The 24,358-nt window shown below is 41.1% G+C and overlaps 1 protein-coding gene and 1 long non-coding RNA gene across 5 annotated transcripts in view; one reads left to right on the top strand and one right to left on the bottom strand.

Moving 5' to 3' along the window:
- Window positions 1-22,192, bottom strand: part of LOC104588945 (phytyl ester synthase 1, chloroplastic-like) — a 124,222-nt gene extending 102,030 nt beyond the window's left edge. The window contains exons 1-6 of one of the 4 annotated variants that reach the window (XM_088902287.1): window positions 21,155-22,192; window positions 20,382-20,747; window positions 20,080-20,131; window positions 4,689-4,744; window positions 4,184-4,342; window positions 3,966-4,070 (exon numbers count right to left, since the gene is read on the bottom strand). In XM_088902287.1, coding sequence (XP_088758413.1) covers window positions 3,966-4,070; window positions 4,184-4,342; window positions 4,689-4,744; window positions 20,080-20,131; window positions 20,382-20,559 — 550 coding nt within the window. In that variant the 5' untranslated portion in view covers window positions 20,560-20,747; window positions 21,155-22,192. Of the gene's footprint in view, window positions 1-3,965; window positions 4,071-4,183; window positions 4,343-4,688; window positions 4,745-20,079; window positions 20,132-20,381; window positions 20,833-21,121 lie in introns of all 4 variants that reach the window. The other 3 variants (XM_088902286.1, XM_088902285.1, XM_088902288.1) reach the window with 3 other exon arrangements.
- Window positions 21,833-23,683, top strand: LOC148801770 (uncharacterized). Its single transcript, XR_016084704.1, has 2 exons — window positions 21,833-21,963; window positions 22,191-23,683. It is a non-coding gene; the product is annotated as an uncharacterized LOC148801770 (long non-coding RNA).
- Window positions 23,684-24,358: the final 675 nt, after the last annotated feature.

Here is a 24,358-nt window from a genome sequence, read left to right as displayed (position 1 = left end):
TTATCTTGTTTATTGATGACTTTTTTCGGTTCACTTGGATATTCCTGATGAAATCTCGTGATGAAGTTCCAAGACTTGTAAGACAATTCCATGAATTTGTTCTAGCCCAGTTTGATACCAGGATTAAAATTTTCAGATCTGACAATGCAAAAGAATATTTTGAGAAGAGCTTATCCCGCTATCTCTCTAACATGAGGGTTATTCATCAAAGTTCTTGTGTTAGGACCCCATAACAGAACGGAGTTGCTGAAAGACAAAATAGGCATATTGTTGAAGTTGCAAGAAGTATTTTGTTTGCCCCACATTACAAGATTTTGGGGTGATGTTGTCCTCACTGCTACCTACCTCATAAACCGTATGCCATCCAGGGTTTTAGGGTTTAAGTCTCCCTTCAATCTTCTTCATCCGGACAATGACCTTTTTCCTATTCCTCTTCGTGTCTTTGGTTGCACCTGTTATGTACATGTTCCAAGTGTCCAAAGACATAAATTTGAACCAAAAGCCCACAAGTGTATCTTCCTTGGCTATTCCCCCACACAGAAGGGTTACTGTTGTTTTGATCCAAAGAGTAGCACTCGATATGTCTCAATGGATGTCACCTTTGATGAGTTTTCTCCCTTTTATGGTTCCTCTCTGGAAGGACATTGTCCACAGAGGGAGGGTTTATCACAAGTGTTTGTTCTTCCTCTCCCTGTCCCAGTTGAATCTTTAATTGAGTCTGTGTCTCCTTCAAATGAATCAAGGGAGGGTCAGTCATTCCATTCTCCCTGTCCCAGTGTTCTTCCCTCTTTACCTCCTCGTCCTATCCTCAACCCCAAGGTGTATCAAAGGCAAAGATCTAGGAATGAGCAGGTTGTTTCCCCTACAACACATGAGCCTCATGCACTTCCAGTCACAGATGAGACAACAGCTACTGTTTCAACCCCTTTGGAGCCATCTTTCCCTGACCTTGATATTCCCATTGTTGTTAGGAAAGGAAAACGGAAGTGCACTGCACACTGCATTTCCAAATACGTTTCTTATAGTTTACTTACCCCTTCATATTTTTCTTATCTCTCTTCAGTTGCCTCTAACCCTATTCCCAGGTCTGTGTCAGAAGCTCTTAATATTCCAGAATGGAGGGATGAAATGAGATCTGAAATTGATGCCCTACACAAGAATGACACTTGGGAAGTGGTTGATTTGCCTGAAGGGAAGTATCCAGTTGGTTGCAAGTGGGTCTTTACTATTAAATATCGGGCTGATGGGACCATTGAGAGGTACAAGGCCAGGCTAGTTGCAAAAGGCTATACACATACGTATGGGATTGATTATCTGGAGACCTTTGCACCTGTTGCTAAGATGACATCTGTGAGGGTTCTTCTATCTCTAGCTGCTCACTTTGACTGGCCCCTTTATCAATTGGATGTAAAGAATGCATTTCTGAATGGTGAATTACATGAGGAGGTTTATATGTCTCTTCCTCCAGGGATGTATGGAAGAGATATGCAAAGAAAGGTATGCAAACTGAAGAAATCCCTTTATGGCCTCAAACAGTCCCCTAGAGCATGGTTTGAGAGATTTAGAACAGCACTTGTTAACTTTGGCTATGTTCAGACATAGTCTGATCATACTCTTTTTGTGAAGAGGAGTGGACCTCTGGCAGTATACCTCATTGTGTATGTAGATGATATTGTTGTGACTGGTAATGATGTTTCAGGAATTCATGCTCTCAAATCTTTCCTCCACACAGAGTTTGAGATTAAAGACCTGGGGAATTGAGATACTTCCTTGTAATAGAAGTTGCTAGATCCAAGGATGGGATTCTTATCTCCCAAAGGAAGTATATTCTTGACTTGCTCTCTAAAACTGGGAAGATGGGTGCTAGACCAGTTGCTACTCCTATTGATATGAGTCATAAACTTTCTGCTTCAGATGGAACATTGTTAGAAGACAAAGGGGTCTTCCAGAGACTTCTTGGGAAACTCCTATACCTATGCACGACTCAGCCAGATATTGCATATGTTGTCAGTTGTATTAGCCAATTCATGCATGCTCCTTGAGACACTCATATGGCAGCAACAGAGCGAATTCTGTGTTATTTGAAGGGCTCTCCAGGAAAGGGAATTCTGTTTGCCAAGCATGGTCATGTGAAACTTGAAGCCTATACTGATGCTAAATGGGCTGGAAACATTGATGACAGAAGATCTACTTCTGGGTATTGCAGCTTGGTGGCTGGTAATGTTGTTTCTTGGAGAAGCAAGAAACAATCGATTGTTGCTCGATCTTCAACAGAAGTAGAATACAAGGCCATGGCACATGGAGTTTCTGAACTGTTATGGCTAAAATCATTGATGGAGGAACTTGGGGTTGAGCATGACAAGCCAATGATATTGTACTGTGATAATCAGACCACCATCAACATTGCCCACAACCCAGTGCAACATGATAGAACTAAGCATATTGAAGTTGATAGACACTTTATTCGAGAAAGGGTCTCTTCGGGTGAAGTGTGTCTTCCTTTCATCACATCTAAAGGACAGTTAGCAGAATTTCTCACCAAGGGCATTCCCAAGGCAAAGATTCAGCATGACACTGGCAAGCTTGGCATGATTGACATCTATGCTCAGCTTGAGGGGGAGTGTAGAGAAGATGGGCCCAATGGCCCATAGGCTGTTATTATTTCTTACTGTTTATGTTCCTTTATGTAATGGACCTTATTCTGGGCCCATCCTCTTCTCTGTTATGTTCTTGTAATTTCTTGCCCAACCAAGGGCCCCCCCTTGTAATTATTCAAAACTAACTTAATGAAATAGTGTTAGGGTGTTAGAGGGAGAGTGAAGTTCGAACCTCTCATACTCTAACCCTCTTTGCTGCCATCTCCCTCTTCATCTTCTACTCAATAGAAGCAATCTTCTCTGCAGTTTTAATGTACAATTTTTGTGTGGAATCATTATTTCAGAGCTTTAAACCTGCAGTGGTATTGTCCTAGATAAGTGAAAGAGTTGTTAGAAGTTAGAAGAATGGCTTGTCTCAGGTATGTCCAGGAAAGGGAAGGTTTATTGAACAACTGTCCCAGCAGCAATTATATGGGCTTTCTGGCATGAGAGGAACAGCATAATCTTTGAACAGAAATCGAATTCTGAGCCAGGGGTGATGTTTTGGGCTCTTTAAATTTTAGTTTTCTATCAAGTTTACCTGCTTGTTTATAAAAATTCTAAACATATTAATACAATACCAGATTGTATTGTCCCCTAGGCTGAGAAGAAGTCTATATGACTTGGAAGCTGAAGGGGTACTGCAAATGCTCATGGAGTTAGGTCAAGCAGTCAAGCCCTCCCATCCCCTATGGAGAGAGACAGAAGTTGGTGGAGGATGGAAAGTTGAGGTTCTTCTCGGTGAAATCAATCATTCTACAGAGCAATTGAGTGTGCAGGTGGTGAACGTGTCAACTGGAAAAGGATTTGGAAATCATGCTGTCCCTCAAAGGTTGTTTTCTTTATGTGGATTGCCCTTCTTGACAGAATACTCACTGTAGATAACCTTTTGTCAACAGGAATGTGGATCAACAACAGTATTTGCCACCTCACTGGAATCAGTTGATCATCTCCTGATTCATTGCTCTTTCTCAACTGAAGTGTGAGACCATTTCCTGAAGCTGTTTAAGATGTAATGGGCTGCACCAGGTAGCATAAATGTCCTAAATTTCTAATTTCCATGTGGCCAAACTAAAGCCCTTGGTGCCTGGGGGAAATGGTTATGGGACATGGTGCCTATGGTAATCTGCTGGTTGATATGGAAAGAATGCAACAGCAGTCTTCAATCAAAAAAAAATCCACCATATGCCATCAAGCAAAAGATTTCACAACCGTGATTAAAAGATTGCAATCATAGTAATAAAGTAATACCACAATGCTAAGATCCTAACTCCATCCTCTACAAACTGAGAATCATACTTAAGATTTCAAAGAGACAATATCACTTACCCATGATGAAGCTTAGAAGGTAAGGGACAGTTATATGAAGTACGTCTGGTAAAGCCTCCAAAACTGGGAGCAATGGTTGAAGTTGTGATTTGCCAAATGACGTCGCTAAATGGGAAGACAAAAAGTATCACCAACTTGGAAGACCAATCACACGAGGTCAAGAAGAGGGAAAAGACTTAGGTTTTGCAGTAAAATGTTTAATCGCATTATACACTTACCTGGATTGACTAATACCAGTACTAAGTCAATAGTTGGGTTACGAGCAGCAACTGCAAGTGCTAGGCATCCTCCCAATGAATCCCCAACTAAATAAATTGGCTTATTTGGAGATAAAGCACTCTCAAGCCTCACAGCATCTTCAACAAATTTCACGAGTCCTGAACAGAAAAACAACTACTTTTTCTGTCAATAAATCCAAAAAACCACTTAACATAAATGGTACATTCTTAACACTAACTGATCAGGAAACTCATAAATGCGGATTATAAAGTACCAAATGTGATGTGGGGGAATTCATTATTTCAATTTGACATTTATGAACCTGCAGTTTTAAGCAGTTCAAAATAGGTTTCTTAACTAGCACTAGAATTTGGATTAATGGATGCCAGTTTGATCCATCAACATCTAACATAATATCAGCCCTCAGCAAGATCAAGGAAAAAAACCATGGGAGATATATCCCAAGAGATCTTTCATGAATATAGGGAGTTCAGAGATCAAGACCTTCAAAAGATGTGCGGTCATAAACAGGGATATGCAAGCATCTAACTTCAAAAACCCTGCAGTCAAAGAAATTATAGGTTAGGAATGTTCATGAAGAGTGTACCTTTAAAAGTGACCTAAACTTAGTGGTATATGTTAGTCCAAATACATAGTTATCCCTGAAAACATCACTGTTAATTTTTTTATTGGTATCATTATTGAAAATTTCCTGATATTCCATATTAATGGTTTCATGTTTTGAAATTGTTAACTCCGCTAGTGTGAGCATGTCTTACACCGCCAATCCCAAGCCCGGAAAAAAGGAGGAAGGTTATGTCAAATTTGAAGCCGGCACTAAAACTTTTTCCAAACCCTTATGAACATGGATCCTGATTTGTCTTTTCGTGCTCATGCTAAGGTGTTCTCCAAAAATGCCGTGTTGAACCCTAACCCAAGTGCAGTGTTAAGTGGGCAAGGGTATGCTAGGATGGTCCCTATAAGTGACTCACCATGGAAACACCCAGTTGTGGGCAAGGGTATGCTAGGATGGTTCCTGTAAGTGACTCACCATGGAAACACAGAGTTGTGGTGTCAAATAGGCAAAGGTTCCTACTTCCTTCTGATCGGGGGCAGGTAAAGAAGTTTGTCCAAGAACCACAAATTTGTTTAGCCACTTGGAATGTAGGAACATTAACATAAAAAACTATGGAATTAGTAGATACTATGAAGAAGAGAAGGATTAATATTGCATGCCTACAAGAAATTAACTGCAAGGGTAAAAAAGCTAAAGAAATTGATGGTTACAAATCATGGTATATGGGAGAGGTAAATAATAGAAATGGTGTAGTGATAATAGTAGATAAGGATTTGAAAAATGAAATTGTGAATATTAAGAAGTTGGGGATAGAATAATTTTAATTAGACTTGTTTTAGGCGAGGAAATCATTAACATAATTAATGCTTATGCATCTCAAGCGGGTTTAGAAGAAAACATTAAAAGACAATTTTGGGAAAACTTAAAAGGATTGATCCAAGAAATTCCAAATGAAGAGAAGATTTTTATAAGAGGAAACTTAAATGGGCATGTAGGGAAAAGAAGTGTAAAATATGATAATGGTGTATAGAGGATTTAGGTTTGGGGAGAGGAATGAACCAGGAGGTACAATATTAGATTTTGCAGTAACTTATCATGTGGCAATTTTAAACACCTTTTTCCAAAAGAATGATGAACACTTAATAACATTTAAAAGTGAACCAAATATAAACCAAATAGATGTTTTTCCTTACTAGAAGAACAGAGTGAATGGTGTCTAAAGATTGCAAAATTATCCCAGGAAAAAGCTCAACATAGATTAATGGTGGTAGATGTGCGCATTAGGAAATGAAAGAAAAATAGAGAAGAAAATAGCTGTCCCAGAATTAGGTGGGAAAACCTAAAAGGAGAAAAACTAACTTAATTTGAAAACAACTTGATAAATAGAAAGGTTCCCTCGGAGGTAGCTGCGAGGCTTGAGGAACCTTTCTCATTAAAGGAAATAAAGAGGTCTATAATGGGTATGAGTAGTGATATGCATTTTTTTTCATACTGACTAAGGAACAAAGGTGAGGTGAAAGGAAGAACGACGGGAAGAAAGGGCGATGGGCTTGTGGCTGCAGGATGGTGGAGGAGAATGCTGAAGGTTGAAGCCAATGAGTTTCTGCTTGAAGAGCTGAAAAACAAAGGAGGGACAAGCTTGAAGAATAGGGAAGGGAAGAAGGCCACAGTGATGTTGCAAGGTATGGAAGTGATTAAATGGTTCAAGGAGTATGTGAATGAAGCATGCCTCAAAGGTAAACAAACAAACTGGAAGGAATTGAGAACTCAAGAAGGGAAGAGGTATGTTGTAGAATGCAGAAGAAACAGTAAAGGGGGTTATTTAGCTCTTTCTGAATATTTCGGGAAAGGAAGGAGGCAACTAGTCTGCTTTCTTGAAAGTAGACAGGGACTTGGATGGAAGAAAATCAATGGAATACTGGAAGAGTTTATCCAACACCTGAAAACCTTGCGTCTGGACCTACTAAAGGAAAATGGTAAAACCAACAAACTTTCAACTGAAGACGAAGACCAGATCCAAGAGCTACTAGCCTTTGAACAGAACAGGCTGGTTGGCTATTCCAGGAGAGAAGAATGGGAAGATAAATATGTGGTTCAAGTTAAAAATCAGGTTAGCAACTGGAGGAGAGTTGCAGACCTGCTCGTATTACAGCTGAAGTTAAAAGGGACGTTTATTCTAACACCTTTTGAGAACAGTAAAGCGGTGCTTGATCTGACTGAAGATAAGTTAGAGCTCTCAGCTATCAGTTTTCAATCTCTAAGTGGAACCCTTCATCGAACTCTAAAGAGTTCTTCACTGAGGACGGGGTGGTGGTATGAGTTCTTGGTCTGCCCTTTCATTTGTGGAAACAGGAAGTGGCCGCATCCATTGCACTGTTATGTGGTGGTAATCTTGTCAGAGCCTTTTGGGGGGACCTTTGATCAGCAGCTCTTCTATTGAACGGAGTGAAACCAGAAGACATACCCAGAAAAGTGGAGATAAATGTGGAAGGTTGCTTCTACTCAGTTTGGCTGGCCTCCTCCATAGAAGCTACACTGTGGAGGGAGGCTCGCAAGGAAGGGGAGGAGAAGGTAGAAGAAGAGGCCCTATGTGGAACAAGGAGATTGGTAATATCAAAGGTCGATCAGTCTTTCACCTATTTGGGTAAGCAAAAACTGGAAACTTTAAGAGAAGGGGCAGATGGGTGGTCAACTACATGGAGTGCAAGCTATCAGAAGGGAGGGTAGTAAATCTTATGCTCAGATGGTTAAAGGCGGCAAGAAGGACGTTTTAAATTCAAGTTACGAAGGAAGATTAAAGGTTTCAGACCAGGTTGAACCAAAAAAGGGTGAACTTGAGCCGGGTGTCCCAGGCACTGAGTGTTAAGTGGTAAAGCCTCACGTGCCAATGCAAGAAAGCACACGTGGGCCTCTAAAAATTGTTGGGCCTGTTAAAGAAACCAAGGGTGGGCCGTGCCCTCAACTTAAGTCGGCCCAAATCAAGCCTCACTTAAAGAGGGCACGTGACTCACTTAAGTTACACGTGTTTGGGAAGGGGGAGGCTCCAATAGATGGTAAAAACCATCTATTTTCTTCTCCTTCGAGCTCCTCCTCTCATATCCGCGCGCCAGTTGCAGGTTCGGCCACTTCGTCACTGCAATGGATTCCAACCAAGAAGGTAAACCAGTTATCCCCAGATAGGCGGAACCCCAGAAGCATAAAACGGAGGGATCTAGACTTTATTGAAGACAGTGATTACTTAGATGAAGAAGATAGTGGTGCTGAAGACTCGACTGAAACAGAGAGTTTGAGAAGTCTTGATCTGCAAGGAAACTTAGACATGCTCCAGGAAGGAAGTTTTAACACAGAATCTTTTTCTAGAAGGAAGCTCTCAAGGGGAAGATGCAGAGGTGAGGAGGACTGGAAATTCAGCTTCGGAAGCCAGGCTTATCAACCCCCCTTTCCATGAGGGAGCAACTCCAACCTCTCAGACCATAAACGGAATTAGTACAAAGTCACAAGACTCACCAATGATCTGTGAAGATAGGCTAGGAAGGAAGGAGAAGGAACAGGCTTCTCCGATGGTAAGATTGAACAAAGGTGAAATATTAACCTTAACCACTTCACTGCAACTGCTAACTAAAGGGAGTGGACGGGGCACTACCAGTAATTTCGCAGACACAAGCCTTGTTTGCTCCTATATATCCTCCTCAGCAATCAGGTATGGGTGTCCATTCGGTTTTTGCTACTGATCCGTGTGTTCGGCCTGTTGCAGAGACTCTAATATCCCACCCGGAAGGACCAGATTTGGTATCTAAAGGAAGTGGTGAAGGTGCTGGTGGAAATCATGAACTTAAGGAGAAGGAAGAGTCAGTTCCTTGTGAGGGTGTGGGAGAAGAGGTGGAGAGAATTTGGATGCTGATTTGTACGGAAGCTGAGGCAATTAGAATGAAGGAAGGTTACTTGGAAGAGAATCATCAGAAAAAGGGTTTGCCTAGTGAGGAAGGAGAGAGTGGTGAAATAGATGATGTTGAGAGGACAGAATTGAACCCTAAAACAGGAAGAAGTTATCAAGAGGTTGACCTAGAGGTGGGGAATGACAAAATTAAAACTTACCATAGGAAACCTGAGGAAGGAAAAGAGAAGAAAAAGGAGTATAAGAAGAAGAAAAGAACTGAGGTGCAAAGGCTAATATCTGACATCGAGGCTGACCTTGAGTTTAGCGGAAGGGGAGAGAGGAGGAAGAACTCTAGGTAAGGAGTCGAATTCAGGAGGGACTATTTTGCAAGTTTATCCATGAGAATTATCAGCTGGAATGTGAGAGGATTGGGAAGTGCGAGAAAAAGGAGGGTAATAAAGGATTTATTAACAAGAGAGAAGCCTGATATTGTTATGGTGCAAGAGACGAAGCTCTCTGAGCTAGACGGAAGGTGGATAAGAAGCTGTTGGAGGACTAGGGGTGTTAGTTGGTCCTTGGCTCCCTCTTGGGGAGCATCTGGAGGAATTGTCACCATCTGGAAGAATGAGGCAATGGAAGCGGTGGAGGAGTTAGTAGGTAGATACTCTGTCTCCATTAAATTCAAGAATGTGGAGGATGGATTTTGTTGGGTGCTTACTAATGTGTATGGCCCTAATACCTACAGAGAAAGGAATGAATTTTGGGAGGAATTGTACGCAATTCGAGGTTTATGGGATGGGCCTTGGTATTTTGGAGGGGATTTTAATGTCACAAGATATTCAAAGGAATCTAGTAATCTTGTACAATCAATCACAACAAGCATGAGGAAATTTAACGGATTTATAGAAGATTGTGAGCTAAAAGAAATTCCGTTAATGCAAGCTAGACTCACCTGGTCCAATTTTCAAGATAATCCTATCTATTCAAAGCTGGATAGGTTTCTATTCAATCTAGAATGGGAAAACTATTGGGGAAATCTGGTTTCTAGAGCCTTGCCTAGGGTTACATCAGACCACTACCCCATCAAGATTGGGGTGGAATCCCTAATTAGTGGACCAAAACCATTTAGATTTGAGAATATGTAGTTAACTCATCCGGAATTTGGAAACATAGTGAAGGATTGCTAGAATGAGGAGTTAAGGGGAATAAAGTGGAAAGGAGTCAAATTCCATCAGAAGTTGAAGAGACTGAGAGTCAAGTTGAAGGAGTGGAATAAAGATCAATTTGGTAGGGTAGAGGAACAAAAGCTGAACTTATTCATACAAATTGAAGAGCTGGATGAGAGAGAAGCCCAAGGATTGTTGAGTGAGAAGGATAGAGAATCAAGAAGGCAATTAAATAAGGACCTAGAAGAGGTTCTACTCAGAGAAGAGATCTGCTGGAGGCAGAAGTCAAGGCATAAGTGGATTAAGGAGGGAGATGGGAATACTAGATTCTTTCATGAGTTGGCAAATGATAGAAGGAGGAAGAACTTAGTGGATAGATTAGAGGTAGAAGGGCAGGTAATTACCAATCAGGAGGAGATAGCTGGAACCTTTTTAGACCATTTTAAAGCTATCTTTAGAAGGACATTGAATGAGAGGGTGCCTATAGAAGGATTGGAATGGCCGAGGTAAGATGGAGAGAAAGCAAGGTGGTTAGAAAGGAAAATTGAAGAAGAGGAGATCAGGAGGGCAGTGTTCATGATGGATAGATCTAAGGCACCAGGTTCGGATGGTTTTACTATGGCTTTCTACCATGATTGTTGGGACATTTTGAAAGAGGATTTATGTGACGCTGTTAAGGAATTCGTAGAGACTCATATAGTAAGCCCGGGAGTCAACGCCACTTTTTTGGCCTTAGTCCCCAAGAAATCAGATGCTATCCACCCTTAAGGATTACAGGCCAATTAGTTTGGTAATTAGCACTAACAAAATATTGGCTAAGGTGTTGTCTTTGAGGCTGAAAGTAGCTCTTCCATCCCTAATAAGCCAAGCCCAAGGGGCATTTGTTCAAGGAAGCCAAATAATAGATCAGATCCTAGTTGCTAGTGAATGTGTGGAGGATATGAGGAGATCCAAAAGAAGAGGCTTTGTTTGTAAGTTGGATCTAGAGAAGGCCTATGACTTAGTGGATTGGCACTTCTTGGTACAAGTAATGAGAAATTGTGGCTTCGGGAATAAATGGTGCAGTTGGATTTTTGGATGTGTGAGTTCATGCCATTACTCTGTCCTAGTTAATGGAGTGGTGAAGGACTTTTTCCCAACTTGTAGAGGTATCAGACAAGGGGACCCGCTATCACCCTTCCTCTATACTTTAATAGCAGAGGTGCTTAGTAGAATGATCTCAAAGGCTGATAGGGAAGAAATGATTAAAGGGTGGAGGATAGGTAGGGATGGTATTTCGGTCACCCATCTCCAATTTGCAGATGATATTTTGATTTTCTGTGAAGGGGACGATATTGAGAAGGTGAGAAATCTCAAGGATCTGGTTAGGAATTTTGAGAGGGTGTCAAATATGAGTGTCAACTTTGGGAAGAGTTGTGTAGCTGGGGTTAACTTGGAGGACAGTCAGGTGGAGGCTATAGCAAGAAGCTTAGGGTGTTCTATTTCGTCATGGCCTATGACCTACTTGGGGCTTCCGTCAGGGGCAAACCCTAGGGAAAGTAGTTTTTGATGTCCAGTGGTGGAGAGGTTTCAAAAGAAATTGACTTCTTAGAGGAAAAACTATATTTCTTTGGGGGGAAGAATCACGTTGATAAGAGCCACATTAGCTAACCTACCAACCTATTTCCTATCTGTGTTTAGGATACCACCTAGGGAAGCTAGGAAGATAGAGAAGGTGATTAGAGATTTCCTCTGGAAGTCAGGAGAAGGTAAGAAGGATCACTTGATAAAAAGGGAGATTGTATGCCGGAATAAAGAGGAGGGGGGATTGAGGTTAGGGAATTTGATTAAAAAGAATAAAGCACTACTAGGGAAGTGGCTGTGGAGGTGGCCAGTGGAGGGAGAGAGGCTCTGGCATGAGGTGGTGGGTAGTATTCATGGTCGCTCTGATAATGGGTGGGATGCTAGAGTATCACGGCAGGCAACCTTGGCAACTCCTTGGAAAGCTATTCATGGCATCCTTCCTCAGTTTTTCAGTTTTGTCAGGTATGATGTTTGTAATGGTAACTCTGTTCTTTTTGGGAGGACACAAAAAGGAGGTTGTCTCAAAGTTTTGCTACTTTATGAATAATCCATTAACATCGAATTGGAATTTTGGGTTTCATAGAGACCTAAGGGAAGAGGAAATTGTGTCCCTAACAAATCTTCTAAGCCTACTTGATACAGTGTGATTGGACCCTTTTGAACCCGACAAACGGATCTGGACACCCAAGCCAAACGGATCCTTCTGTTGCGCTTCTTTCTTTAAATCCATTACTCAATCTAACCCCACTCGACTTTTCCCTTTTAAGGAAAACTGGTGTAGGCCTGTTCCCCCTAAGGTTATGGCTTTTTGTTGGGAAGTGCATTATGGGAAAATAAACACCTTAAGACATTCTATAAAAGAGAAGACCTTATCTTTGTCTTTCACCTTCTTGGTGTATCCTTTGCAAGTCACGTGGTGAGGACTGTAACCATCTACTAATTTCCTGTTCATTTACTGCATAGTTATGGGAGTGGCTCTTCTCATTGTTTGGGCGCAGGTTGGTTAGGCCAGCAGATGCAAGCTTGATTTTTGATCCTGCTTTCCTCCCTTGGCAGCACAGAAGAGGAAGAATTATGTGGAGGTGTGCAAGAGCAGCGCTGCTTTGGTCCGTGTGGGAAGAAAGGAATACCAGAACTTTCCAAGAGAAGGAGAGAAACTTAGAAGAGATGAAGGACTGCATTCTAAATAGGGTAATCTTATGGCTAAAATCAATGGACTTATTTCATCTTTTCTCATTTAGTGATATTTGGAGGAATTGGTTAGCAGTGGCTAATTGTTCATCTAGAAAGACTAAAGTGAGTCTGACTTGGGAACCCCCTCCTGAGAATTTTTTGAAGCTGAACTTCGATGGAAGTAGTCTTGGAAATCCAGGTCCGTCAAGGGTGGGAGGGATACTGAGGAATGAGGCTGGGAATGTGGTTCTTATCTACTCAGAGCCAATAGGAGCTGGAAACTCCATTAGGGCGGAACTTGCTGCTGCTATCCAAGGAGTACAGCTAGCTGTGCAGATAGGTGTGGAACATCTGATAATAGAAGGGGACTTCAAGGTGGTAGTGGGATGGATGGCTACAAAACCCGGACTCTATAGTGTGGTGTTTTAAGTGAGAATACAATGGGTGGGGAGATCTGCAAACTCTATGGCTGATGGCCTTGCAAAGCAAGGGGTAAACAGGGAAAGATTATATTGGGCTCAATTGTAGATTGAATCTGCTTCCTGTTTTCTGTTTTCTGTTATCTGTTTTCCTTTGTCTTTCTTCCTGCTATTAGGAGAGGACGCAGCTCGTGCCTCTCCATGGGAAGCTTGTAATTGCATTAATTCTCTATTAATGAATCTTTTTTCTTTACTCATAAAAAAAAGGGGTATGAGTAGTGATAAGGCCCCTAGTCTGGACGGTTCCACTATGGCCTTTTATCATGAGTATTGGGATTATAAGGATCTGGAAAAAGTGATTGGTGAGCTCTATTTAAGGGGGAAAAGTAAGGAATGAATGCAACCTTTGCGTCATGATTCTGAAATGTGTGGAAGCTGCCTCTACAATATTAGCCTCACTACAAGCCTGTACAAAATAGCTTTCATTAGGAATAGGTAGATTTTGGACCAGACCCTAATAGCTAATGGGGCAATGGAGGATTTTCAAAAATCAGGAAAGAAAGGTTTGTGTTCAAATTAGATTTCAAAAGGCCTATTATCACGTGGATTGGAATTTCCTATAGTAGGTGATGGCCCAAATGGGTTTTGGCACATAGGTGGATCAGGTGGATGATGGGGTGTTTGAGGATAATTCATTTTTCGATCTTGACCTATGGCTCCCCAGAAGATTTCTTTAAGGATTCGAGGGGTTTAAGATAGGGAGACCCATTATCACCAATGTTGTTTATGTTAGTGGCAGAGGTTTCCAATAAACTTTTAAAGAGAGCGGATGAAAGAAATATCTCTAGAGGTTTTAGAATAGGGAGGGAAAGCCAAGTTGTATCTCATTTCAGTTTATAGATGATAATTTTATTTTACGTGAGTTCAGGGGGGGTTCAAGATGTTAGGGCTCTAAAAAGGATCTTGGAATTAGTGAAGAGAGTTTTAGGGTTGAAAATCAATTTAGGAAAATGCAGTTTGGTGCGCTTTGGGATGGAAAGGGTGGAATTGGAGGAGTGTTGGGTTGTGAAGTAAAGGAGTGACCAATTAAATACCTAAGATTACCCTTGGGAGGCAACCCAAGAGATGAGACTTTCTATGAGAGTATTATTGAAAGACTCGGTAAAAGGTTGGCTTCTTGGAAAAGGAACTACATTTCCAAAGGGGGGAGAGTTACTTTGATTAAATCTATGTTGTCCAATCTCCTAATTTATTTCTTGTATGTTTTTAAGGCTCCAATTAAGGTGGTGAGAAGATTAGAGAAAATCATAATGGACTTCTTGTGGGATCCAGGGGATAGTAAGAGTAGTCGTCTAAGGAAGTGGGAAGAGGTATGTGATGAGGGCAGATTTGGCCCTCCAATGACCCTATGACACCTGGCACCTCATGACAACTAAGTGCAGCCTCATGACAACTAGACAGCTCGCCACAGGCAGCCCGACACCTGGTCAGCCCAACACCTCACAGGCAGCTCGACACCTGGTCAGCCCAACACCTCACAGGCAACTCGACACCTGGTCAGCCCGGCACCTCACAGGCAGCTCGGCACCTGGCCAGCCCGGCACCTCACAGGCAGCTCGGCACCTGGCCAGCCCGACACCTCACAGGCAGCTCAGCACCTCACAGGCAGCTCGGCACCTGGTCAGCCCAGCACCTCACAGGTAGCTCGGCACCTCACAGGCAGCTCGGCACCTGGTCAGCCCGGCCACCGCATGACAACCCCGAGGAGCTCACCACCATACCCCGCGTTTTACGGGATTGTGACTTGTAACGGCTATATTAGCTCACCCACTCCCCGATTTAGGCAGAAATGGGCAACCTTACCGGTTGGTGGCTTTATGCCCACCTAACATGAAAGCAGGTCCCATCACAGCAGGAATCCAAGAACCACTCCACCAAACCCGTGCGGACTCCAGTATATAAAGGCCTCACCCCCTAGGGGCAAAGGCATGAGGAAAAGAGGAGGATGAAGAGGAAAAAGGGTGGTAACCCCTGCTCTCTAGCTCTCTCATTCTCCAATATGATTCTCAGCTCACTACAAAGTGCTGACTTAGCCATCGGAGTGACCTCGCCGGGTATACACCCTCGGGTTCTCTGATTCAGTTCTCGTAGGTCCCTCAACTCCCGCCGCCTACAAAGATGAGCAGATCATCTCCAACAGGGAGTAGCCGGTTCAGTTCCCGTCGTTGCTGGTAGCCAGGTCAGTTCCTGCAGGGAGTAGCTGGGCTGCGCTACGCTAGGGAGCTCCACTTCAGCCTCCGAGTCATCGGCCACTTGGGAGCAGACGAGGTGACGAGGTACCTAGCGAAGAAAAAATGGTAAGTGACCAGATTCGGTTACATCAGTATGCAAATCTAAAGAGCTGGGAAGGAGGATTAGAAATAGGAAGGATTCAAGAAAAAAAAATAGGCTTTACTAGGCAGATGGTTGTAGAGCCAAAAGAAAGAGAGGCTTTATGGCATTTGGTGATCAAGAGCATCCATGGGTTGCAACCAAATGGATGGGACTCAAGGGCTACCAAGGGTGCAACTTTGAAAAGCCCATGGAGATCAATTTTCACCATATTGCCTACCTTCTTGCAAAACATAAGATATGTTGTGGTCATGAAACAAATGAGGAAGTTTCTCCTGTAGCCCTACTTGAAAACTTTAATTTGTCCTCATCGAGGAATGATGAGAGAATTTGGATTCCTAATACCAATGGCTATTTTACTTGTGCCTCCCTTTTTAAATCCTTATCTCCCCTTACAGAGTCTCAACCTTTCCTGGTTAAAGAGGTATGTTGTAACCCAATTCCCCCCAAAGTAAAGATTTTTTGTTGGGAGGTTGTCAACCAAATCATCAGCACTCCTGAAACCCTCCAAGGCAATGGAAACACTGGGATCTCTCTCCTCATGTGTGTGTTCTTTGCTTGAAGAGTGAGGAAAATATTAATCATCGTTTATTACATTGTTCCTATGCTTCTAGTTTTTGGTAGCTTTTCTTCTCATTGTTTGGAAAAACATGGGTTGTACCAACTACACTAGTAGACCTATTTAAAACATACGTTTTTGGAGGACCTACACAAAGGCAAAAGATTGCTTGGCAATGTCTATGTGGGGCGGTGCTTTGGGGATTATGGTGTGAAAGAAACGTGAGGATGTTTGAAGAAAGGTGCAAACAAGTGGAGGAAGTGTTTGAGCTCACAAAAGTAAGGTAGCTCATTAGGCTGTGATTTGCGGGGCATTTCAAGGTGTTTCTATTAATGATTTGCTTAGGGAGTGGCAGGTGGTGATGGAGTTTCAGGTTACAAGACAACAATGGGTGGTCATTGGTCCCCTCCTGATGTAGAAGTTCTCAAACTCTACTTCAACAGCTGCAGCCTTGGAAATCTGGGGCCCTTGGGAATGGGGAGAGTTGTTAGAGATCAAGGGGGCAGTATCATTCTAAGATTTTCAAGTCCGGTGGGCCAAAGGAATTCTTTAAGGGCTGAACTTCTAGCCTTGATTCAAGGTTTGAAGTTGGCCGGGCAGGATTTAAGGAATGTGGAAGTAGAGGGTGACTGTCAAATGGTATTATGTTGGATGACAGGTCAAAGTCAAATCTCATGGAAATTCAGACCTCTAGTCAGACTGGTTCGATATTTAGGTGCTGCCTTGAATGCCTCATTTAAGTGGGTGCCTAGGAGACTAAGAGTGCTAACATGATGGTTGATTCTCTAGCTAAGGCTGGGGTTGGAAAAGTTTGTTTAGATTGGGGATGCCCAGGACCAGCTGATAACGTGTAATATGTAATCAGTTTGCTGTCACTTGTTTTTGTTTCTGTTGTTACTTGTAGTAAGGCTTCTCTTGGGAAGCTCATTGTTGTACCCTTCTTTTGCTGCATACATTTGTGTGCAGTTTGATGTTGAACGAATAAATTTTTACCCTGTTATTTATCAAAAAAAGTACTAAAGAAACTTGGTGGTGGAATGAAGAGGTTCAAAACATAATCAGATTAAAACAAGCATGTCATAAAGAATGTCGAAAACTAGAAATGCACAAAATTGGGAAAAATATAACCATAAGAAAGGAAATTAAAAAAGAAAGTGAATGAAGCTAAATATAAGACTTATGATGAGCTTTACCATAAATTAGGCACTATAGAGGGATAAAGATAATGTATAAATAGCAAAGCTGAGAGAAAGGAAAGGCAAATATTTAAACCATGTTAGGGAAAGGCATTAGGAGCCAATAGGATTCCAATAAAAGTATGGAAAGGTATGGGAGAGATAGGCTCATTATGGTTAAATAAGTTATTTATAGTGAAAGAAAAGGAGATGCTTGACGATTGGAAAAACAACAGCATAGTGTGCCTATACTTAAGAACAAAGGTGATATACAAAGTTGTAATAATTATTGGGGGATTAAATTCATGAGTCACACTATGGAACTTTGGGAGAGAATACTTGAATAAAGATTATGACTTGAAACAAGTGTATCAAAGAACCAATTTGGCTTATGCCAAGGAGATCAACCATGGAAGCCACATTTCTTTTGAGACGATTGATAAAAAAAGTCTAGAGAGAAGAAGAAAGAACTCCATATGGTGTTTATTGATCTAGAGAAGGCATATGATAGAATTCCTAGAGAGATAATATGGTGGGTATTGGAAAAAAAAGGAATTCAAAATAGGCATATAGACCTAATTAAGGATATGTATGAGGGGGCAACAACCAATGCTAGAACACTAGTGGGAGAGACTTCCAATTTTATAGTTATGATGGATCTCCACAACTCCACCAAGGTCCAACACTTAGCCCTAATTTATTTGCACTGATCATAGATGAATTGACTAAACACATTCAGGAGGAAGCTCCATGGTGCATATTGTTTGAGGATGATATTGGTTTAATTGATGAAACTAATAAAGGATTACATGCAAAATTAAGCTTATGGACAAATGCCTTAGAAGCAAGGGGTTTAAAAATAAGTATGACTAAAATAGAGTATATGACATGTAAGTTTAGTACTAATATGAGTGTAATTCAACATACCCTTAGGATTGGAGACCAAGAGATAACTCAATGTGACAATTTCCAATACCTTAGTTCAATAATTCATAACAAGGAAGAATTTTAGGAGGATGTCACCCAAAGAATTAGAGCATAATGGGCAAAATGGAGGGGTGCATCTGGACTTTTATGTGATAGGTGAATACCACTTAGACTAAAGAGAAAATTATATAAAACCATTGTAATTAGGGGTGTCCACATTAAATGTCAAACCGACCAAACCGGCGGCCCGACCCAATCCGAGTTGGTCAGTTTTTTAAAACCACTGTCGGTTTCGGTTTGTGTGAGAAAATAAACTGACAACTCGGTTCGAAACCTAACTGACCCAACCCTGTATGTTTATGTAATTACTAATTAGTCCCTACTCGGTAGTCCTTAGTCCTCCCCTACTCCCTATCATAGTTAACTTAAATTTTAAGTTATTTATTACCTTTATTAGTTTATTTATTACCTTTTTGAGTTTAGCAACCATTGCTATCTTTCCTTTTTTTTGGAAACAAGCAACCATTGCTGTCAAGGAGTCTTGGAATGGACAGACAGGTTGGGAGTTGGGATTGTTGGAGTCTTCACTCTTTAGTTTTGGAAAGAGAAAAATAAGAGAGGTTAAATAAATACTGGTAAGTGACTGTTGGATACTTGGAGTTGGAGTCTTCAACTGTTGCATGTTGCCTGTTGGAGTCTTGGAGCCAAACCGACTAAGGGTGTTCACATTGGACTGTTTAAAACTAACTATTTTAATTGTTATATAAACCGACTAAACCGATAAACCAACCCTTCATGTTTGATTCGATTTTGCTTCAAGGTCAATCGGTTTTGGTTTAGTCAATAAGTAAACTGACTAGGTCGGGTCAGTTGAAGAAATTGACTCAAACTGACCCAACCCGACCCGTGAACACCCCTAGTTGTAATGGAGCAAGAGTGTTGGGCAATCGAGAAACAATATCTCCAAAAATGAGTGCGGCAGAAATGCGAACGCTAAGATAGATGAGCGGAAAAACTAGAAATAATAGGATCATGAATGAAGTCATCCGTAAAAACCTAGGAGTAGCCCCGATAGGTGATAAAATGAGAGAAAGTAGACTAAGATGGTTTGGCCACTTGTGGAGAAGATCACCAACAACACCAATTAGAAGTGTTTTGTTACAAGTTGAAAGGGCTAGAAGGGCTAGGGGTAGACCAAAACAGGACATGGGTAAAAGTAGTAAGAAATGATTTAAGCACTAATGATTTAACAATGGATATGGCTTTAAATAGAACGGATTGGCAAAACATGATCCATGTATCTGACCCCATATGGTTGGGATAATGCATGGATGATGATGATGATGATGATGATGATGATGATGATGATGATGATGATGATGATGATGATGATGATGATGATGTTTTGAAATTGTTGCATAAGCTGCACACATGATGAATAGGTGGAGAAATACAAATTAGTTGCCAAAAGGATACAAGAATGAATGTCATGCATATGACAAACAAAACTAACATATATAGAACTTTAAACAAAGCTATGTACAAAGCAAAAAAAAAAGTAAAAAAAGAGAAATATAGCAGGAATAAAAAAACATAGAATGCACCCATTTTATTGTCATATATTCCATACCTCTGCTTTAAAAAAAATAGTACATGGCAAAAATGTCACCTTCCTAGGGAACGAATTTCCTAGATGCTACTCTTTCAGAGTATATCTCTATTGAATATGGTAGCATATTAGCATTGCAATTTTGTATTTTTTGTTTTGCTTTTGAGACCTTTTTCTTCTTAGAGGCCAATTCAACCAGGAAAAAAAAGTCACCATCCTAAGCCAGAATGGTTAGTGCAACCTTTGGGTGCAAGTTGTAACAAAGTTCCATATCCAGAACGGAATGGCAAAATGGGATTCATGTAGCAGGCCCCATATAGTTGGGACGAGGCTTAGATGATGATGAATCATGTTTGTAAGGCACTATTTGTTTCTGTTCATGTGAAAATATGTAATGTCTCTCCATTTACATAAAACCAACGATACTTTAGTTTTGGTAAATAAGGATACTTGACTCACTTGCCAAGTGGTTTTTGATGCAAGAGGAGTCCCAGCCCAGTACCATCTGTTCCTGCATTCATCAATTGATAAAGCAATCAGTACTTTGATATCAAATCTATATTATTCATAAAAAAAAAAGGATATCAAAGCTACAGAAAAGCTCCAGAACACTGAAACAGGGAATGCCCGAAAGAAAATAGAAAGCAACTAAATAAGTATTATAAAGTTTAAAATAAATGAAAACTTCAATTGTCTACGTTCATATATCGGCTTCCAACAATTAGCAAACACGGAGCCATCCACAGTCAGGCATATATTACCGGGCAAGAAGAGCAGCACAGGTGAATCTTTTAATGGACGCCCACAATCAACTGGGCAAAACCAGCGAGGAGGACCACCATCAGGCTTAATCATGTCCCTTGCCATATCAAGGTAATCCTTCACACTACCAGTCCCAAACCTATCATCCCACAACACCTCCAGCCCTTCCAAACCCATTTCATTCTCCTTCACTTCCTTAGTTTTCAAACCAACTCGTCCATTCCTTCCATCAATTCTAGACCCAATTTCTTCCTGGTCTCTGATAAAAGCAGTCTCATTGGCTTCAACAAGTGCAGAAGACAAAACCCCCGGATTCCCACCAGCCAAAGCACGAAACCGAACTCGACCGCATTTGGACACAGAAGCTACAGTAAGAGAAGGCAAGCCCAGAATACGAGTATTAGCAGACGAACATGCTACAGTCGAAGCCATTGCCTATCTAAATAATAGCTGCATAAGAAATTGGGGTTTGAAGTGACTTTCAGCTATTTGTTGAAGCTGGAAAGAAGACTATGGCATAGAGAGATTTATAAGAAACTAAACGGAGATACTGAAAGCGTTTATGGTTATGCTAGTAGCCTAGTATAAACTAAAAAACAAAAAAAAAATAATAACGCTCAATTATAAAGCTATTACCAAAAAATATATTTCTTTTATCATTATCAAAAAAAATATTTGAAGCAGGAGAAGAGAGAGAGAAAGAGAGAGTCATGGTCAATATTAACTCGTTTTTTCTTACTTTTCTAGAATGAGTCATCTTGTTTTCTTTCACCTGTACGGTTGAGTGGCGGAGGACATTTTGGCAGAAGACGCTGAGCTTCTGGGTTGCGTCCATGTTTTGTTCTCAGCTTCTCACCCGCCACAACTAGAACTGTCGATGCCTTTTCTGGTTCTCCCTTGGCCACAACTCACGCCATTAAAAGGCCATGCCCGCGCCACACCCCAAAGCCCAGACCACGACGTCCCAGAACGAGAGAATGCCCCCCTTGGAGTGTATATCAAACCATCAATCAATCCCACTAAATCAGCTCAAAGTGGGACCTACTGAAGTAGAGGTCGTAAAGTCGAAGAATACAGACAACAAGTCCTCGTTGAAGACGAGAGAGTAATGTGATAACGCGACTATGTTCAGTGAATTAGTGGGTGGCTTATCATCGAACATGTGGTGTGCCAGAGTTCCCGAGGGGACAGACGACCGACTGACCTATGAGGAGCCATGTGTCCATAACAATGACAAAACAAAAGACTGTTCTTGTGCAGGACGTGCTTTTTCCTTTTAAGAATTTGGGAAGACAGACCAGCAAAAAACGATTCCTCTCTGGTTTGGCATGGCCACCTGTGAATCAGAAAAACGCGGATGCTCCTGCCATCCGAGTTAGGCGGATAGACGGTGCCAATTGGCTCGGTTGATAAAGGCCTCTGGACTCTGTTCGGTTGTAGTCTTTATAGAGGAAGAAGATGAAAGATTAGGAGAATTAACTGCCGGGGTGCCCACGGTTCGATTGGGCATTTTTAAACCGAGCCGGTTCGGTTCATTCGATTTTTACATTGTTCTGAACCGAATCAATCAATTGATTGAAGGTAAATTCATTAAATTATCCAACTGTTTAGCTAATTGTTTAATTTATTTAAGTATTTCCTTAAACTACCCTTATTATTCCTGACAATTACACGTTAAATCGTAACAGAAAAGGATGAAATATCCTTTTTGCCCTTAAACCTCCCTTGTTTTGAAGTTGAACATTTAATATTGAACCGCCCAGAGGTCAGTTCTTCTCGCACAAATGAGTTTGAGTTGTGATGTGCAGATCAACCGACTAACCTCTGAGTCTGAGATCTCCGGTAATGTGCTAACATGAGTTGGGTCTCCGGAGCGGAGGTCTAAGATCTGGATTGTATCAGTTGCGATGTGCAGCAATAGGGGAATCTAGCCAGGGTTTTATCACTCCGGCGTTTAACGATTGGGTTGAGATGACATCATGGAATGACTTCTCAATGAGTGAGAGCTCTGGTTCAAGAGAAGCATGGACCGTGCTAGAAACAGAGTGTAGAGCAGAGATGACGGAGAGAGGAAGGAGAGAAGAGGGGGAGAGCAGGGTGCTGATTTTGGGTTGTTGAACCTACTGTGACCTTTTCTAACAAATGAATCAATTTGTTAGAATAGAAAAAAGAAAAATGCAAGTGCAGCTTCTTCTTTTGTTTTTGGGAGTAATGGAATTTAGAATTTTAGGGTAAGAAGAGGTTGTTGTAATTGATTACTTGATCAAGAAAACAGTCTAACTCTTTGAAGTTCTTCTCCACTCGAGCGTCCAAACCACTCAGATAATCCACCCACCTAAGTGATGGAATGAAGTCCTTCACACAAAAAAGTACCCAACAATGACCCAAATTCCATAAGCAACTTCTTAAACCTCTTCCCACCCTCATCTGCGATGTACTTTCTCCCAAAAGCTACTCTGCAGATCACATCATTCGTGAAATTGTGAGAGAACCAACATCTCGCTCAAGTTACCATGGCTAACAACGATGGTGAAGAGTAGCAAAGATGTCTCCTCCTTCCTCATTGAATTGTACCCTCTTTTTACTCGGAAGTTACAGGATGCAAATCCTACGCATATAGCCCCAATTGAGTTCGCGACTAGGGGATTAGGATTCAATCTTTAGTATTTGGATCAAAGGAAACCCGGTGGAGCAGTTTCTCAGTTCAAGGGCAATCGGTGGAGCAGTTCCCGTGGTTGTTCATCGGCTGACATTCTGTTCCCATGGGTGCGTCAAACATGGTGATGTGTGATAAAACGCCGGAGACCTCAACAGGCATGCCGCCCCAGAGGACTGAGATTTCCAGTCAGATACAGGCCAACTAAGTTCTGAGTTTGAGTTGCAATGTGCAGTCCAGATCTCAGATCTCAGATCTCAGACTTAGACCTCTGGCGTGTGACAACAGTTCGACCTTCGGAGCGGCATGAGTCTGAGATATGGACTGTATCTGACCGAGGGAGGAATCGATTCTGGTGAGGGATACTCAAATCTGAGATCCGATGAGGGAGACAGCATGGAGATTTGGACTGGATTTGACAGCCACCGTAGGAGCATGGAACGAGTCTTTCAGCATGGAGTGTACTGAATCTAAGATTCTTCTGGTAATCTCTGTTAGAACAGTCGAAGATGAACTCTATTTGCTTGATTGCTTCTAGAACCGTTACTCTCAGTTTGGAAGCAGGACAAATGCAAATATGTACAGCGTAAATACATACAAAATAATATAAAATATAAGGTTATACACTCTACATATTTGCATTTATACTCCTTACGGCCATTCTTTCTACTTAGATAAGGTTGCAACGGCGGTGATGCCTTGGTTTACAATCCAATATGCACGAAAAGCCGTGAGGAGAGAGAGATTCAAAAGAGTATTTTGGGAATTTTCAAAAATTATTGGTCACAGTTAAACATTAGGGGGTAGTTTAAGATATTTGTCCATTGATTAACTGGTTGATCACTTTGTTTATTTGATTTTTTGATTGTTCAGATTTTTTATTTTTATTTATTTATAATATATATAATAAATAAATAAATACATATGATATAAATACTATAAATATATATTATGTATATTATGTAATATAATATATGATGTATTGTAAATAGCTAATTATGAATATAATATGTAATATATGAGAAATTGATGGTTTTTCATATAGTTTAATCTAAATTGAAACCTTCAGTCTTTCAAAAATACCAAATCAATTGGTTCAGTTAATCGGATTTTTCTGACATGGTTTAACTTTTCAGTTTTTCATTTTTTTATGAGCACCCCTACTAATTGGATTTGTTTTAAAACTCAATTTTGTGAATTTCATTGGTTTCTATATATCTATCTACATATTAAAATTATGATTTTAAAAACTAGAGTGGATTGGACAATCAAAACTATTTGACATGGAAACCAACTGGTCATGTCTCTAGGTCCGATTTT

The sequence above is a fragment of the Nelumbo nucifera genome, chromosome 3, assembly GCF_055504915.1.
Source record: "Nelumbo nucifera cultivar China Antique chromosome 3, China Antique-T2T, whole genome shotgun sequence".
NCBI classification, from domain to species: Eukaryota; Viridiplantae; Streptophyta; class Magnoliopsida; order Proteales; family Nelumbonaceae; genus Nelumbo; species Nelumbo nucifera.
Note: the sequence above shows the minus strand (reverse complement) of the source record. Positions and strands in the feature narration are given on the sequence as shown.